Below are 18,907 nucleotides of genomic sequence, written 5' to 3' on the forward strand. Positions count from 1 at the left end.
AGGGAACTGGGGAAGGCAAGGTACCAAGAAAGCAGGTGGCTACATTTCACATGTTGACCTGAAGTAACTGATTTCTTTTGGGAAATGTAGGGACAGAACTACCTAAACTGTATAGAAATGTATTTATGTATGCTACTACAGTTGCAAGAATGTTACTTGCCCTAAAATGGAGAGAAGCAGACGTCCCAGCGAAGGAAGAATGGATACAAAAACTTATGGAATATGCAGAAATGGCAAAAGTTACCGGAAGAATAAGAAATCACGATAACAAATGTTTTAATAAAAGAATGGAAATGGTTTATTGAATATTTACAGTGTAAACCTTCAGTTTTATAAGAGTATATATTTAAAGTAGATTAATTAATGAGCAAATTAAGTTAATTTGGATATGCAGAAGGTATTAAAAATAAATTTAAGGAACCGCAGAAAGAGGGGGAAGGAAGTCAAGTTTTGAAATGTTAAAATGGTTTTAAAATTAGTGAAATGTATAACACCTGAAAATCATAAATAATTTTTTTAAAAAAACTTTATTTTTTCAAAAAAAACAAATAAACTGGAAAAAAGGAGAAAGGAAGAAAAATGAAGTAACTGATTAAATCTTTGTCTGAATCCCTATTTCTCTCTCTTAAAATTTTATTTTATTTATATCCCACCTTTCTTCCACTATGGAACCCAACCCATACATGCGGTTCCCAGTCCTGCTTAGCTTCAGCAAGTTGGGGACCTTGTGTGCCTCCAAACCATGCCCTAAGACCATCAAAATACCGTTTGGAAATTTGTTTTATTGCTCACAGTAAAATAAATTCTTGCCACTGCGCAATAATAACACAGAGAGCTTTATATATATAATAGATGAACAGTATTAGTGACTAGGAAATAGATGGAAACAGTGACCTTTTGTGTTATTTTCATCTATTTGAGAAAGATCAAGTGGCTCATAATTTTTATCATCATTTTATCCCATGCTGATTAAATATCACAGAAAGAGGAAAGCATTCAAATTACTTATATATTTTTTCTCCTAAGTTAGGAAAAGGAACCGTCAGACAGCTATGGAGGGGCGGCGGAAGCATGCCTGGTTCTGATCTTACAAATTTGTAAAGAAGAATCCAACCTATTGCTTGTGAAAGCCTTTATCAACCTGGTGCCCTCCAGGTATTTTAGACAACTGCTCCTGTCAGCTCACAACCGGCTTTCTAACCAAATAAATAAAACACATGCATCAAAGTGGGTTGGACTCTGCAACCCAATGGTTCTTCTGTATCTGTTGAGAAGTCACTTCCAGCTGACCAGTTTATGGAGCAATCATCCCAACTGGTTTGCAGGAAGGCGAGACAACATTGGCTCTCCATGGAGCATCCATTCCCATTTGATTGCTTGCAGCTTCTGTGACAATGCAACAAGCAGTTGTTACCCCACACTTTCCAATGCATTCCCTCTTCAACCAGGCCTCTGGCTGTTTAATGTTCTATGGCCTTTTTAATGTGATTGCAGGAAGGGGGTTATTGTTCTGTTTTGTTTTATCTATTCATTTTGTGCTCTCTCTTTGATTTTATCTTGTGAACCTCCCTGAGTTCTTTGGATGAAGGGCAAATAAATTATTATTATTATTATTATTATTATTATTATTATTATTATTATTATTTCCTTACAGCAAAATGGGCCTGGAGGGAGAGCAGGTTTGTTGCAAAAGAGTGCCTGATCGACTTTAATTGTCTGAAACCTAAATTTCACTGAAATCATCAAAAAAAAAAATATCAGTAGTTTGGAAGTACCCTGAGTTTTCTAGGTCAAATCTTTAAAACAGTAAAAGGAATAGTACAGTAGCAACTTGGTTGAAACAATTACGCATAAGGCCTCTGGTCCTTTTATTTAAAACCAGTAGGGATTTTCTCTCATTATTTTTCAGAATGAACACAACCCTTAATGAGGCATATCAGTCTCTAGGAAATATATTTCCTTTTCCATTTGGCATAGCTTTTGCGGGTCTCCTCCCTTCTCCACCTACTTTTCTCCAAGTACATAACATGTAAACCTACCTAATCAGGAACTGAACCCCTTCCTCCTATTGAAATTCTTCTGCTTTCAAGATAACATCTCCTCTGCTAACCCTGACGGTTATCAAACTAACGTGTGCCTTTTGAAAGACTGTCACCTCCAGACAGGCAGAAAAAAAATCAAAGCCACTTTGTCTTTGCTATGGGTACTGGGTTGCCTAATGAGAGAGACTTTACCTCACAGGAATAGCAAGATATTGTGACGAGGCCTTTTCATATCATGTCATTAGAAAGCAGCAAGACTAGCAAAGTAAGATGCCTCTAAATAAAAGGGAAGATGCACAGTGTCGTGGCTCTGGCCTAAGGGCGAATCTTACGAAGCTGGATTGTTTAGGAATCTGCAGAACTGCTTTGCCTAGAGAAACGTTGCTGGTCTTATCAGAATTCTTTTGGCTCCTGAGCAACATTTCTTCAAAAATTTGCTTTGCTTTGAGTGATGTTTTTAATGGCCAATGGCAACTCTAATCCCAGACTTTATTACTGTTATAGTTTCTCTATCAGTGACCAGGCTCCTAACTAGGGCATCCAACACTGGCAAGAGGCAAACACAGCGCAGCGTGGCTAACGATTTGCCTGCATGTGTTCTGTTCACTGTATGCCACACAGAAGCCATCTGAAATGTTATACCGGTACCATTTCAATCAGAACTCCAGTTTTAGCTGAATTTTCCACAGATAACTTCAGCAACCTTATCTATGAAGAATCAAATAGTAGAGGAAACCTGTCTGCATCTGTGCTTATGGTCCACCGTTCCATTCTAAAACACAGGAAGATGTCTTATGCTGAATCAGACCAGGAGCATCATGTTTTTATGACCATTAGTCCATCAGTTTTGTCTACACCGATGGCAGCAGGTCTCTCCAGACTTTCACACTGCAATCTCTCACCCAGACACGCTGGGGACTGAACCTGTGACCTTCTGCATGCCAGGCAGATGCTCTACCACTGAGCTACATCCTTCCCCTTGGTCAGTCTCTTGTGTCAAACTGATTGGAGACTTAGCTTTAGGCGGCAATACTAAACACACTTACTTGAAAGCAAGACCTGCTGAATTCAGTGGGACTTATTTTGGGATAAATATGCACCTACGCTTTTGGATGCCAAGCATAAGGAAAAGAGCCTTGCGATCTGTGCATCAGATGAGCAGGCAGCTGGAAGATAGGCTACAGATTAATATGATCTGCAGTGAAGGGTAGTAAATAGGCCATTCACATCAGCATGGCAAAGACTGGGAAGAGTGAGTATCTTTAGTTCTGTATTTATAAATATTCTTAATCTAGTAGGTACTAAGGATAGTTCAAACAAACAGTACTCAGACAAATAACTTAATTATAGACCATACAAAAGTGCCTATTTATTGCCTGATCTGGGATATTTTTTCTTTTCTTACTTAACCCATCAAGCCACCCTCTTTTTCATTTCCCATCTACTGTGAACACATGGAATACTGCCGGAAGTTATAAATATTGGCATTCCTTCTGAAATTCCATAATGGAATTTATAGAGGTTAAGAAGGCATCAATCCATTTATGCAGAACATTGTAACAGAGTTGACGTCATCTCTTTACAATCTCTGGGTGACATCCAACTAAATCATATTCAGATTAGGCCCATTGAAATGAATGGACTTGGAGAGCCATTGTTTTAAATGGGTCTACACAGGAGTATCAACCTCTGTGTTTAATGGATTTATGAAGCTACAAAGCTAGTGAAACACCACACCAGAAATCATGTGCATCCATATTTCTTTTAGTTTAACTCAAAATGCTGAATTTAGTTTAACATAGAACTGGAAGAGGAAAGCGTTGAGTAAAAGTACCTCCAAATTATAAGATGTTTAAGAGATGCAGTTTTTTATTTGACAGCATATTTTTATTTGCAATGTTCTAATTTGCTTTATTGGGAACAGAGAAATACAAAAAGAACCCACCCTTTTTAATCTGCCAGAACAAGAGTAACTGCCACATACCTTTCACAGTTGGGTCCCACTCTATTGATTAATTTCTCCATGGCTTCTTCAGTCTCTCTCAGCTTATCTTGAAGTTGGGCAAGCTCATAGTCAGCTGCAAAATAAATGTGGTCCCAAAAGGCATCAGCGGCAGCTCTGACAATTCACTCCATTCAATCAGCATGTATTTGTTCTGAATGTGCAGCAAACAAAATAGAACTTGTTCCGAGGGAACCATGAGAGGCGACTAAGAGGGCTTTACTGGTAAACAGAACTAATGAAAATAATCTTTTTATTCTTCCCAGGCAGAATGAAAGGAAAAGGAAAATTTCCCTAAGGCTAGGAGAAGCATATATAATGCACCCAATTGCTCATAAGCAGCTACATGCAGAGCGACTGGCTGATTGTAAATGCCTCGAGACAGGAAAGGCTACGACATAGAAAACCACACAGTCTAATGACATAAGGGATGTTCAGAATAAGAGGAAAGCTAACAATTATTTTTGTTGAGAAGAAGGAGATCAAGGCTGCAACTCTATGCATAGTTTATGTGGGGTAAGCTCAATTTAACAAGAGTGGGATTTACTTCTGCATACACACAGAATCTGACTGTGTTGAAAGTAACAAACTCAATGGGTGATATCCAATTTCTCCCCTTGGATTTCATCCCACCGATTTCAATGGGTTTACTCAGTGTGACAAACATTGACTATCACTCACTACTACTAGTAGTAATAATAATCGCATTGCCTCATCTATCGTGCTGCTAGATTTATTTTCCAAGAGAGAGCCAATTTTGGATGCCATTTCAATTCAGTCTTGGAAATGCTACTTACTGATTTTCCTGTTTGTGTTTCCAGATGACGATGGAGGACATTTCCGCTCAACTGTTGTGGTTTTCCCCTTAGAAGAAAGCTATTAATTGGAAAGGGTTATTGTTGTGACAGAAGTGACATAGGTGTTTCTAGAAAGACATTAACAGCCTCAGCTAAAACATAAAAGGAAACCAAAGTTATGAAAATGAGTTGAGGCAAGCCATGGCTCACTCTACCGCCACATGCCAGGTTTGAAAGCTTCTGCTTTCAATTTTAAACTAACCACAGTTCCCTATGAAGTCCTAACTTGGGGAATTACGATTTTGTTCAAACTCTAGTTGCTGAATATATCAGGATCAGAAACCACAGTTTGCTTTTCGTTTATGCTTACTAAGTAGAGGGTTCTTTGGTTGGTTTTCAAAAGAACCACTAACAAGTTTGATCATTACAGGGAAATACAGTTAGTTTCAAAACAGAAGCTCTTGATCTTCTCCTCCGGCATGTGACCATATGAACTAAGTATTCGTTTCACCCCAATACTAGTGGAGAGAAGCAAAAGAGCCCTTAGATTTACCATGACATGTGAACTAGGTCAATCACTCACTGGTTAAGAAACTGTACTGATGCAACTTTAAGGGTGAAGTGGTATTTCTTACCTTAAAAAGAATGTACAATATGTATAAAAGGATCCCAAATCCATATATTGGGATGACTTGTCCCACAAGACCTCTTCCACTGCCGCCGCCACCTCCTCCACCTCCACCGCCGCCTCCACCTCCACCCTTGGCCTTTGCAACTGCTTCCGCAAGATGAGACCTTGGGAAATGGGTAGTGGGTGGTCTGGTTTCTGGAGACATCTGGGGATGCATTGTTGGAGGAAACTGACTGGTCTTTCCTGAAAATCAAGGTTAAAAAGATCCATTCTTAAAGGGATGTGTTGTGTTTTAAGTCCTGTTCTATCCTCTGAATATGAATCTTAGGTGGAATCTAGACACATATAAAAAACGCTATGAAAATGCCTTAAAAAAAAAAGCTTTGAAACATGTATCGAATTTGCCATAGCTTGCCATCGCCATCTAGTGTCACATTTGTATAATGCACTTTACAACAGACTTAAAACGTTCTATTTGCAGCTGTATAGAGGAGTCCTTAATAAGGTGTTCATACACCCATATTTTTTCACACAAGATTGCACATATAGCAATGACTGTTTGACATTTCTATCAATAAGTCCCCATCATCAGAAACCATACGGCAATTTTAACATATGGTAATTGACATATTAATTACTGTCAAGAATCCAATTGAATGAGCACTGGATAACAATGTATGTTGAAAGGCACAAAGTGGGAACACCTAAACAACCGGTTTGAGGAACTAATCCAGCTTCTTAGGCCTGCCTCAGGAACCCATCAATTTTGGTGGCAGCGGCAAAAAGAAAAAGTAGTCACAGTCTGGGGCAGGGACAGGATGGCAGAGCCCAATGTCTTTATGGGGATGCAAACTGTCATTTGATGGGTGGAGGGGGATCAATAGCCCCTTTCTCAACTGATCTCCACAAATCAACTAAAGAGGGGGAGCTGTGTGTCTCTGACAGTGTGTGGTGGTGCACTTTGGGCAAACTTCACCATTTGTATGCCGCTCCTGGAGGGTGAATGCGACCTCAAGCTAAAAGAGATTAATCAAAAATGATGGGAGGTTGCTATGGCACCAAAGTTTGCCAAGATGGAACACTGCCAGCTAAGTTGACATGCATACCTTGCCAGAATGAACCACACCAGTTTGTATTCTATTTTATGCAGATTTTGACAGACACTGTAATTCAAAACTGTATGGGGGCTGCAGAAAAGTCACCTGACATTTAAGGCACTACAGTGTGTATACTTAATTCCTTAACCACTGATGAACTACAATTTAGGGAAGTCTTGGGGTTCCTCAGAAGCTTACTGAGCTTTTATCAAAATCCAGGAATGTCAAACGAGCACGTTAAGACAGCTGACTCACCACTACCAGTGTCCCCCTGCAATGAGTAGCTGCAGGATAGTTTCCACTGTGCTTTAAACCTTACCTTTCAGTTCAACTGGGGATCAGGGAGGTCCTGACAGGCCTGGCTAATGCTCTAGTCCACATGATGTTGCACACACTACAGAATATTTCCCAGATGCCTCTACAAGACATTGGAGTTCCAAGACAGGTTCATATAAGTTCCTTGGTAGATATCTAAGTCTACCCTCCCACCCCACCGCCATTTTCCTGAATACACCTGGCAACAAAACCATGGCCCTACAGACCCTGGCCTGCCACAGCTCAGGAGTCACTTTTTGCCAGGAGAACCTCCTGATTCTGCCCCATCAGCCATCAGTAAAGTTCTGCTCGTTGTGACTTCAAGAAGATTTATGAAAGTACTGCATGCTCAGTGATTCCATGATTGATCTGTAAAAGTTCTCCCAACTTGGCCTTCCATTTATTTTGTGGCCCTGCATAATTCAACACCAATACTCTGATACACAGGGGAATGTGCAAAGATTTTAATTGCAGTTGTACACAAACGGCTGCTGCATGTGGCTGTACTAGATGGGTTACTAACCCACTATATGAGGAGGGAGCCAGACAAAACCAGCATCTAGACCTGCTCCATCTAGACAATACCCACCCCATTCCCTACCTCCATGCCCACCAGAGAGGTGTCAGAACTGAGTTTCAGCAAGTTTCAGCTGGGGAAAAAATCCCTGCATTTACTGTTCCTGTGTCCCTCCCCAAAAAAAGATAAAGGTAAAGAACCCCTGGTCAGTTAAGTACAGTCAAAGGCAACTATGGGGGTGCAGCGCTCATCTAGCTTTCAGACTGAGGGAGTTGGTGTTTGTCCACAGGCAGCTTTCCGGGTCATGTGGCTAGCATGACTATATTGCTTCTGGCAGAATAGAACACTGACAGAAGTCAGAGTGCACAGAAATACCTCCCCGCCGCATTGATACCTATTTACTTGCACTGGCGTGCTTTTGAACTGCTAGGTTGACAGAAGCTGGGACAGAGCAACAGGAGCTCACCCCTTTGTGTAGATTCGAACCGCTGACCTTCCGATCAGCAAGCCCAAGAAGTTCAGTGGTTTAGACCACAGCGCCACCTGCTCCCTTCTCCTGTGCCAATATATCATGCTTGGTCATGAAACAGGATACACATTCTATACTTTTATCCCTAACTGGGATTTACTTTATTATGCTTAGGGAATGCTACATCCATCTACTTTTATACTATCATGTGAGATATTCAGCCTGACAGAAGCTTTGTTTACTTAACGAAACAAGAATGCTAAAAACATTATCTTCATTGCTTAGGTCAAGAACCCTTTTGAGTCCACAGCTCCCTTGACCAACTACACTCTCTCCCTGTGGGGAAACTTGCTCCGAGCCTCAGAAGCCCAGTTATGTCACCCCTTGCCTGCAGAGTAAGCAGCCCCATACCTCTTTTTGAACACCAGCCCTTGTGGAGTGTTCCCTCAGCCTCCTCTCATCTCCTTGGATGTCCTCTGGGCAGCCACCGCAGCCACTTTTGGTCCATGAGACACGCTCACCCCAGCCCAAAGAGAGGTGCCTCCTCACACCGACCCACAGGGACCTGGGAAAAAGATGCCCCCAGCCTTAGCAGCCTGATGGTGAATGTGCAGCCACCATCTTACTCACCTTGGGAGGTAGCAGTGGCAACAGCAGGAGTTGCTGGGCCTGCATGGTGGAAAGGCTCCCCTTCGGCTCCAGGCACTAAGCTCCCAGGCATACAGCAAGTAAGAGAAAGGCCAGCACAGCACCTGTCTGCCTGCCCGACCTCCCACTTGTCTGTCCATTCCCAATAGCAAGGGCTGGCTGGGCTCCATTACCCACTTGCTTGCTTACTCCAAGGCCACCTCAGCTCTGGGCAACCAGCACCCCCTGGCCAGCCCCAGAGGCACCATTCGCCTGTAGAGTTTGTGGCCAGAGTTGTTGCAATAAACAGCCACACAGGTCTTTGAGGGGCAGAGACACAAGAGGGCATCAAAGGAGGGAAGGAAAGAGGGACAGAGGCCACTGTTGCCCGTGGCACCATTGACCATCATTCCAGACACCCCAGGGTGCTATGGCACACTGGTTGAAAACCCCTGCTTTAGCTGAATAAAAGGAGTGTGTTACAAACAGCATAATTTGTAACAAAAAACCTGCAGTTTAAAAATGAGCATCCACACCAAACTTCATGGGATATGGCCACGCCAATACTTCCCCCTTTGAATTCCAGAAAGACAGAGGCTTGATTCCTGCCACAGTGAGACTTGCGACTAAGTGGCAACAAATCCAACTCGGTAAATGCTTTGCACTTCCTGCAGCAATTTAAAAGTACTTAATGAATGGTTTAGAGAGCAAGGCTAACATAGCTGAGATGGGGGTACTTCTTTTCTGGCAATTTAAACACACCTGAAATGCTACTTCTACCATTCATTGCCTGCAGCTCTATAGTAGAAGTGCAACTTTAAAAGGTGACATGGGTGGTACGTAATGGCGTGAGAATGAATAAGGGAAGGACGGTAAGCTCTTATCACCCCACATGTACAGTTATGCCTTCAGAAGTAAGATCAGCTACACATTAAGGAAGGCAAGAAGTTGCAGAAATACTGAAGTACTAGTGCAGATTCTTTCTGCACATGAGAAATCCCTGGTCTTCATGTACAATCACAGATATCCATTAGGAAAGACACTTTAAAAATAATGCAAATGGTGACCATTTCTGCCACAAAGGCTGGCAGAAATTGAAAAAAAGAAAAGAAATGGCAGAAAGCAGCAAAAAAATGATACAGACAGTTTAAATTATATTTTATTTCATATAAAATATCCAAAGCAATGTAACAAACATCAAAACAATTGGTGGACATGGAATTTTGAAGTTTATAAAAACAAAAACAATGTGATGACTACAAGATGCTGGCAAACTGATGCTTTCAAGGGATGGCTTAAAAACGAACACAATTTAAAATGCATGTCATCTTGGAAGAAAGTTTCTGTGAATTCAATGGTAAAGGCCGGGTAAGGTAAAGTCGTAATCTTAACTTTGCTAGCCACAGTTAAACCTGGAGGTATAAATAACTGCACGTTTCCTAACACTGAATACAATAACCTGAACCTCCTTCAATCAAGATATCAACTAGTCAAAAGGTGAAGTCTTTCTCTCTCACACACACTTTTTTTTTATTCAGTCCTAGACTCAAGGGGCAGCTTCAGTAATAGCTTCATTGCTCTGCTGGATCAGACCAAAGGCCCATCTAGTCCAGCATCTTGTTCTCACTGTGGCAACCAAATGCCTCTGGAATGCCTTCAAACAGGACATGAGTGCAACAGCACACTCCTTACTTGTGTTCCTTAGCGACTGATACAGTTGCACAATGGAGGCATTGAACAAATGGTCCTCCATTAATTTGTATTAAACCCCTTTCAAAGCCATCCACATTGGTGACCATCACTACATTTTGTAGCAGCGAATTCCGTAATTTAACCACGCACTGTGTGAAGAAGCACTTCCCTTTGTCTGTTCTGATGGCATTTAACACTTGGAATGCCGATTCACCCAGCTTCTTAAGCGGTTTCAGCACATCGGACAGAACTTCCCAACCGCTTAGTTGTGAGAATGAACGAGGGCAAGGCAGTTAGAACTGCGATTTACTTTCTTCAGTGAATGGTCCATTTCATCCCAAATAAGACCGATCTAAATTAAATGAGCAAGGGTCACCTTCCCGCTACATGTATCCTGAGCTTCCAGCCACCCCGCTTTCCAAAATTCCTGTGCGGAAAGAGCAGGGGAAAGAAAAAAATCACGTGCAAGAAAGAAAAAAAGCACGTGCAAAAAACAGCACGGGTGAACTCTGCAAAAGGGGTTGGGTGCATTTGTGTGTGCATAGGTTTGCAAATCCTTGGGGTTCCCCACCCACCCACCTTCCTCTAATCTTGCGTAGTAATATCGAGAAAGCGATTTAATGCGTCGGCATTTTGCACAGCAATCCCACCCAATATTACCCCCCCATTTGTGTTTCCAGGAGCTGCTACGTGGGGTGGGGTGGGGGTGCAGATGTGACCCTGACATGCACATGACTCAGTCCGGCAGCCCTTGACGCACGAGGTGGCGGAAGGGGTTCGGGGCGGTCGGGGCCTTCGGGACGGCCTCTTACCCTCGGGCGCGGCGACCAGAGTAGGCGGCGCAGCGCTGGGCTCCGGCTGCCTCCAGCCCCGCGAAAGGAAGACCTTGGGCAGCAGCAGCGACACGCACAGCACCAAGCAAGAGGCCAGGGCCACCTTGCGGAACGTCGAGTACGCCATGGCTGGCCACAAGCGCGCGCCCGCCCGCCGTGGCCCGGAGCGGAACGTCGGCGTTCTTTCCCGCACGACGTCACATCCTGGCTCGCTTCCCTAAGCCGTTTGGAAAGTTTTCCGGTTTGGGGGGGGGAGGGGAGGAGAAAGAGAAGGGCTGTGGCGGACATGCGCACTTCTCCCGAAGGCGCCGGCGGACGCCAGGCTGCCCACACTTGGAGGGAAGGCGAAGGGCGAAGAAGAGCAGCAGCCTCTGCCGCTTCAGAATTTAAGGGAGGCATGTTTTAATCTGCTTTCACTTTATCCTTGTTGTTAATTTTTTGAATGCTTTGAAATGGTCAGTTCTTCTGGCTGATCTTTTTTAAAAAAACTGTTTTCCATCTCTTGCGAACTTTTTGAGGTTTGCTTTTTGCTTTTATTTTTTACAATCAGCCTGGATAGCTCAGTTGGTAAGAGCTCGGTGCGGATAACACCAAGGTTGCTGCAGCTTCGATCCCTGTATGGGACAGCCAGTGCCGGGTTTACGTATAAGCTAAACAACTATAGCTTGGAGCCCCACTCTCTTGCCCCCCCCCAATATTTCACTATTAATATACTTCTTCTTAATTGTATTTCAGTTCAACAATTGCTTTGATAAAAGACATATTTTGTTATGTGCAAATGGCTTTAGATACCTATTAGGTCCATAAATTACCATATAGCATATATTCAACACAAAAAACAGTGACAATTTGTTGCTGGCAAAGGACAGCTGGACATCTAAAGGGCCCATTACCTTCAGTAGCTTAGGGCCTCATCAAACCTAAATCTGGCCCTGGGACAGCTGTGTACCTGCAAACGGGGACGTCTGGTTACCTTACCCCATACCCAGGGGTCTCAGGGCAGTTATTCTGTGTATTCCTGCATTGGACTGAATGATCCTTGGGATCCCTTGCAACTCTGTAATTCTAAGTGGTACATATATAGATCTTATTAAATGAATGCGTGGGTAGATGACTTGTGTTGCAAGTAGTCCGTGCAGGAGGAGAAAGGTATCAGTGGCTGGTGGCTGTGATTTATTTTATGTATTTATTGAATTTATATACCGCCCCATACTAAGGTTACTAGGTTTTCCCCAATGAATCCTGGGACACTTTTCAACTTCCTACTAAATAGATGGATTTTGTGAGGGGACTGATTTGTAAATCTGGGGACTGTCCCTGAGAAACGGGGACGTCTGGTAACCTTACCCCATACCCAGGGGTCTCAGAATAAAATCAAGATATAAAGCCACAAAATGCATAAAAATAAAAACAACAACCTAATACCCACCCCCCCCATGATGGCTATATTCTGCTTCTACTGTTGGATGCAGTATGCCTTTGTGGATGCAATTTGCTGCAGAGAGCCCTGTAGCACCCATGTCCTGCTTGCAGGCTTCTCCTTGACATCTGGTATTCCAATTCCTGTTTATCTCGGTACATATGGAAATCTGTCTAGAAATCAGCTTTGGCCTTTTAACTGACTTTTCCTTGAACATCTACCTTTAGAAGTCCATTCTAAAATGGTCACCTAGAACTAAACTCTTGAACTCTTAAGGGTGAAGCTAAATATCTTAAGCATGCTGTCAAAATTAGTTTAGAAATTCTTGCATTTCACTCTTCTATGGCTGGCCACACTGAAAACAGAATTAGTTTTAATTGTTTTATTGAATTGCATAGTTTTTAATTTTTAATTTGCATTGCAAACCACCAGAGAGATAAAGAATATTATGAGAGCGGTATATAAATGTGAGGTAGCAAGGGGAGGTGGTGGCGGCTGCACAAAGCTGCTTCTGCTCACTCTTTTCCTGTGTAGCAGAAAAATGCACCCCTTTTGAGAAAGAGCACTCCTGGCTGCCACACCACCTATGAAAGAGCTCAGCCACTGGCTGGAGTGAGTGGTAACAGTGCTGAAAAGGGCCATCTCTGCTCTCTTGTCTGTGCTCTCTCTATCTGGATGCCTTAGTGGTTGATATTAGGTCTGCTGTAGCGGGAGGAGGATGTTGGCAAAAAATCCTACAAAGCCTGGGTTTGGCCCTGCCGTGCAGCAGTTACAGAAGTGCTGTCTTTGAAAATAAAAGGACAGCAGCACCGCTGGTTGGTGAATGAGGCACGGGTATAATTCCACACATAAAAAGAGTAACACATATCCTTTCAAAATCCATGGTTGGGCAACGTCTCTGTTGGGGATGGGAACAACCAGAATGTCACAAATGAACATATTTAGCATAGCTTGTAGCATGGCATGGCCCTTAATGTTCATATATATGTATTTTGGATAAGACCAGACCCGGGGGGGGGGGTTGCCCTCCAGGTATTTCTGAACTACAGCTCCCATCAGCCCTAGCAAGTATGGGCTGTGGTCAGGAATGATGGGAGTTGTAGTTTAGCAACATTGCCAAATATTCCCAAACTGGGATAAGACAACACATATTAAACTTTGAGATCCTGTACCAATGAGGAGTAAAACTGAAGAACAGCAAGTCACAGGGCCCCCCTCTGGATACATTTTCTTATTGTGCATTCAATTCATCAAAACTATTTCTTACCTGAAATTAGATTTTGTTGGCTTTTCCATACCCACACCAACTATGGACATATACGATGCCAGAGCAGGGTTGTGTGAAAATGAACTCAGGTCAGGATGACACTCAGGTACTGTAACCCGACTTACTCTGAGGTAAGTAGGGTTAGGACTGCAGCCTAGGTCTGGATCCCACCCTTTCTTCCCAGCCATGAAGACTTGTCCTATATATTCAGCTTGAACCTGTTCTGTGAGGTAGGGCCATGACTATGCAAATGTCCTGCTTAGCAAGAATAGTCCCAATTTGCATGTAGTTTCCAGAACCAGGCTTAAGAATCGTGTGCCAACTCATAAGTAGGATCTTCACATTTTTAAAAAAATCATTCTCTTGTGTCTGCATTTCTATGGCAGATCCACAGAAAAGCTGTAGGCGTATACCTCATTTCCATCCAACCCACTGCTCTTCCCCATGAAATAAATCTGCAGTGCTTATTTTCTGAGAAAGTATAGGAACCTCCACCTCCTTCTGTTATATATGTCAGTGTATCTCCAGCCGCATTCACACATTACTCTCAGTTGTAGGAGAAGTGAGATGCTACCGCTGCCCCTGAGGTCCATGCACTGAATTCAGGCACCTGAAGAGGAACCCCTTTGTGTGAAGAGTTGCTCAGGCAAGGGAGCTCCTCTTCTGATGTCCATGCCCGACATGCAGATGCCAGGGTGAGGCCAGCAGAGCTCCTTCTCCAGTGTATGTTCTTTACCTGTGTGGGCTCTAGAGAAGTCTTCTGTGTCTTGTGAATGTCTCTGGGCAAGTCTCACTCTCCTCTCTCACTGGCTCTCTCAGCTATGTTCTAGGCCAGCATACACTAACCTGCGCACTCCAAATGTTGTTGGACTCCAGCTCCGATTGGCCACAGTCAGCATGGCCAATACTTGGGGGATGATGGGAGTTGTAGTCCAGCAGCATCTGGAGGGCCAAAGGTTAGCCATTCCCATTCTAGGCTGTGTTACAATGTCAGCCCATCACCTGGAGATAAACCTTCTAGGTGCTGGCGTGCATCAGTGTGTATGCACCCTGAGCTGGTGTATAAACAACAAGAGGATAAACTTCGCTCACAAAGCAGCTGTGATTAAGTTGCATTTTATGTTGTTCAGCATAGTTTTTGCTTCCTGGTATAATACATGGTGGCAGGAGACACAATTCACTCAGCTGTGTGGCGTGTTCTGCCTCTGCAGTGATAGAATCTGTTCTCTGGCCTAGTGGCACTAGGCTGTTGGCCCAGGGAAGCCCAGCCGATAACAACAGCCTGCTGTGGCCCATAGCATCCCTTCAAGCCAAGCTCTGGAGTACCAGGTTCCTGTTCCATGGACAGCCTTAAGGCCACGTGGCTTCTAGCCCAGTCTAATTAATGCCCAGCCTGTATGTTATATCTTTACTGCCCCTTTGGCAGTTTTGTTTGCTTGGTTACTACTGAATAAAAAAGGGACCCACCCTTGGATTTGTGGGTCATTTGGGCGCAGAAAGAAAGAAAATAGTCTGCTCCAATTAATTAAACAAACGGATAAAAACTGTCCCTGCTTAAATTGTACTTTGCATATCCATAATCTCTGCACTACATTTTATGTATACTTTACCCTTGGGTAAAAAATTGTGAGGATATAAATGCTTTCTCACATAATCTTGCTAAAGCACATTCCTGCCTATAAATATTCATACTACTGCCAAAACATTTACAAGGTTTCCCCAAAGGTGAAATATGTGTAATGTACTTTGCCTTCTGGGTATAAATATTATCCAATACATTTTGGTTAATATGAATACACTAATTATTCTTGTAACCCTTTTTAAAAGGGTCATCCTCATGATGTGAATTTTTTTAAAAATGTAATTACAGTAATTGGATACTTAATCTAATTAAAATTGGCTTTATCTTTAATGGGAATTTTTCTAAAGACACAGAATGACAATTGACTTTTTGATAATCACTGTTTTTCTTTCTGCTGGAGAATGCATTTAAGGATACTAGAAACCACAGCCTTCGCACCATCTGCCAGCTACCTTTGGAGCCAAACTTTGGTTTTCTCCTTTGCAGGCAAAACATTCCTGCTAATTATGAGATAGGAGTATGCTCACATTTTATGATGCTATTGATTTTCATTGAGACACAGCTATGCTTGATTAAAAGGGCCCAGGAAGCGCTGACTAGAACACACAGATTTTGTCTATGTGCAACCTCAACTGGGGGGGGGGCATTAACATGTAGCTAAGCTTATTTATTCACTAAAACATTTATATCCCACCCTCTATCAAAGATTTTAGGAGGGGAAAACCAATACAGTGGTACCTCAGGTTAAGTACTTAATTTGTTCCGGAGGTCTGTACTTAACCTGAAACTGTTCTTAACCTGAAGCACCACTTTAGCTGATGGGGCCTCCCGCTGCCACCACGCCGCTGGAGCATGATTTCTGTTCTCATCCTGAAGCAAAGTACTTAACACGAGGTAATATTTCTGGTTTAGCGGAGTCTGTAACCTGAAGCGTATGTAACCTGAAGCGTATGTAACCTGAGGTACCACTGTAATTAAAACACACACAAAAAGTTCCCCTATCTACAGATCAGAAGTGGATAAACAATAAAACAATAAATAATCTTAAAACACAAGTTATGGTTATTACAAATTAAGAGTGAGCTGAATGATGACCAGAAGCTTGAGTAAATAACCAGATTTTAAACTGTCACTGAAATGAAAACAAAGTTCATGTCAGGCAGAATTCATAGAGGAGAGCATTCCACCTGCAGAGCTCCGCCATGGAGAGGATGCTCTCTTGTGTCATCACATTAAGTGTAATGCCCAGGGATGGGACTCTAAGGATATTATTGCTTGAGTGCTGTACACAAGTTACATGTTGACTTAATGTAAAAGATGGGACTTGAAATAGCTGGTATGAATGGTAAAGGATTTTCTTTTACTCCGCCATTTGGTGTGATGTGCCCTGTTGGATCCTGTCGAATCGGAGCAGAATGCAGACCTGTGATTTAGGCCTCAGGCCTACTTGCCTTTCTGAGCACTGGTTCCATTTTCTTACTTATATGGTTGCCTGAGGGATGCTTCTTATTTTTTCATCCGTGAATGGTGTTTGGCTGCATGGAGCAGCTTTAAAGCATGGCACCTCTGCACTCTCCCCACTAGTGAAACCCAACAACTGGTATACAAAGTCCCCCAACAGTGAAAGGAAAACATAGCCATCATTGACAGTCTTATCCTCCATGACAGCCTTATTATTGACAGCCTTATCCTCCATGAATAAAAAGGTAAAGGTAAAGGGACCCCTGACCATTAGGTCCAGTCATGACCGACTCTGGGGTTGCAGCACTCATCTCGCTTTATTGGCCGAGGGAGCCGGCATTTGTCCGCAGACAAATCTGGGTCATGAGGCCAGCATGACTAAGCCGCTTCTGGCAAACCAGAGCAGTGCACGGAAACGCCACTTACCTTCCCGCCGGAGCAGTACCTATTTATCTACTTGCACTTTGATGTGCTTTCGAACTGCTAGGTTGGCAGGAGCTGGGACCAAACAACGGGAGCTCACTCCGTCACGGGTATTCGAACCGCTGACCTTCTGATTGGCAAGTCCTAGGCTCTGTGGTTTAACTCACAGTCCCACCCGCGTCCCGAATCCTCCATGAATAATCCTCTTTTAAAGTCATCCAAGACGATGGCCATTGAAAAATGGTTCTCATTTCGCTCTATATTCCTTTGGTCCCATAAGCATAAGAACAGTGATCAAAGAGCCAGAACCACAGCAAAAGAAATTTACATTGTTATTAAAAATTACAGTACTGACGAATTGAGAAAAAATTCTTTAAAATAGTAAAAGCACAATAGAAAATAAACAGAAAATTACATCAAGTGATCACAATATAATAGATGAAACAATTACAATGGTGATACTGCAAACTCTAAATAGAAGACATATAAAACTACATTAGCTGCTTATGGTGTACCAAGAAATTATAAATGAAAAATGAAAGTATAGGAAAGCAATTGTCCTGACAGACTCCTTGCTGTCCAGCTAACTTAAAAGCTAAAGCAGAAGAAAGTTTCACAATATTATAAGGCTTTCTAAATCAATCTGGGGAAAGTTATTTATTTATTTATTATTGAATTTATTATTGAATTTATATACCACCCTATACCCGCAGGTCTAAGGGCAGTTCAGAGAATAAAATTAAAATATAAAACCACAAAATACCCAGTCAAAAAACCCAACAACAACCCAAAGTTACTTAAGATTTTAAAGGAAGTAAATTATACATATGAGATACCGGTATATATTGATCTAGTATTGAGATAAACTTTAGTAGCTTTGGTGCATAATGAGTACATAAATGATTTTAAATTAGGAAAATATTAATCAGAAGTCCATGTCTATAAGATGTCTTGTGGTGTGGTCTACTATTTTCCACTGGAAGATTCGTTAGCAGAAGTAACCCATGAGGATTAGGAAAAATCAAAAACAGGATGAAAAATAAGAACAAAGTAAACCCTAAGAAGAAACTAGCCTCTATGTGTCCTGTGCTGGAAATAATACTTTCCTCTTAGCAAACAGACAAGCTTCTCAAATGCATAAAGGACAGATCTGTTCACTATCGCTCAACAGTACCAGGCCAACACATCAGGCATAGGCAAACTCAGCCCTCCAGATGTTTTGAGACTACAATTGCTATCTTCCCTGGCCACTGGTCCTGTTAGCTAGGGATGATGGGAGTTGTAGTCCCAAAATGATAGGTGCTGTTGCCATTGGCTGCCCTTGATAAAACACCCCCCATTCCAGTCTGTCTTACAGAAGAAAGTTCAGCTAGCAGCAGCATCTTACAGAATGGAAAGAAACCTCCTTCTTTCTAAATGATGTAACCGAAAGCTGAGGCAGAGGAAGAGAAAATGAAAAATATCTCCATTTGTCTTATATTGGTAAGGTAAAAATAACGAGCTGGAAGTATTTCATTATACTTAACAGAAAAAGCTTCTAAGCAAACAGGTGAAATTTATCTATGGTATTTATTTATATGGCCTCCATGATTACTGCCATAACATTTTATTCTCACAGCTGTATGAAGTAGGGGGTTTATCTCTTCTGTTTTCTAGAGCAAGAGACAAGGTACAGAGCAACAAAGTGTGTCCAGGAAGGATATGGGAAGATCAGCAAAATGAGGGATGTAAT

The 18,907-nt window shown here is 42.4% G+C and overlaps 1 protein-coding gene across 5 annotated transcripts in view; it reads right to left on the reverse strand.

Annotated features, from left to right (window-relative positions):
• Positions 1 to 18,907, reverse strand: part of RIC3 (RIC3 acetylcholine receptor chaperone) — a 134,994-nt gene that overhangs the window by 7,511 nt on the left and 108,576 nt on the right. For 2 of the 5 annotated variants that reach the window (XR_014542427.1, XM_083590335.1), the window contains exons 1-4: positions 11,002 to 11,254; positions 5,477 to 5,715; positions 4,842 to 4,920; positions 4,027 to 4,120 (exon numbers count right to left, since the gene is read on the reverse strand). Coding sequence is in view for 3 of the 5 variants with exons in the window: in XM_083590335.1 (XP_083446461.1) it covers positions 4,027 to 4,120; positions 4,842 to 4,920; positions 5,477 to 5,715; positions 11,002 to 11,149 (560 nt within the window). In the remaining 2 variants the exon portion in view is untranslated. Of the gene's footprint in view, positions 1 to 4,026; positions 4,121 to 4,841; positions 4,921 to 5,476; positions 5,716 to 11,001; positions 11,255 to 18,907 lie in introns of those variants that run through there. The other 3 variants (XR_014542428.1, XM_083590337.1, XM_083590336.1) reach the window with 2 other exon arrangements.

This window comes from Podarcis filfolensis, assembly GCF_964270895.1.
Source record: "Podarcis filfolensis genome assembly, chromosome: 1".
NCBI lineage: Eukaryota > Metazoa > Chordata > Lepidosauria > Squamata > Lacertidae > Podarcis > Podarcis filfolensis.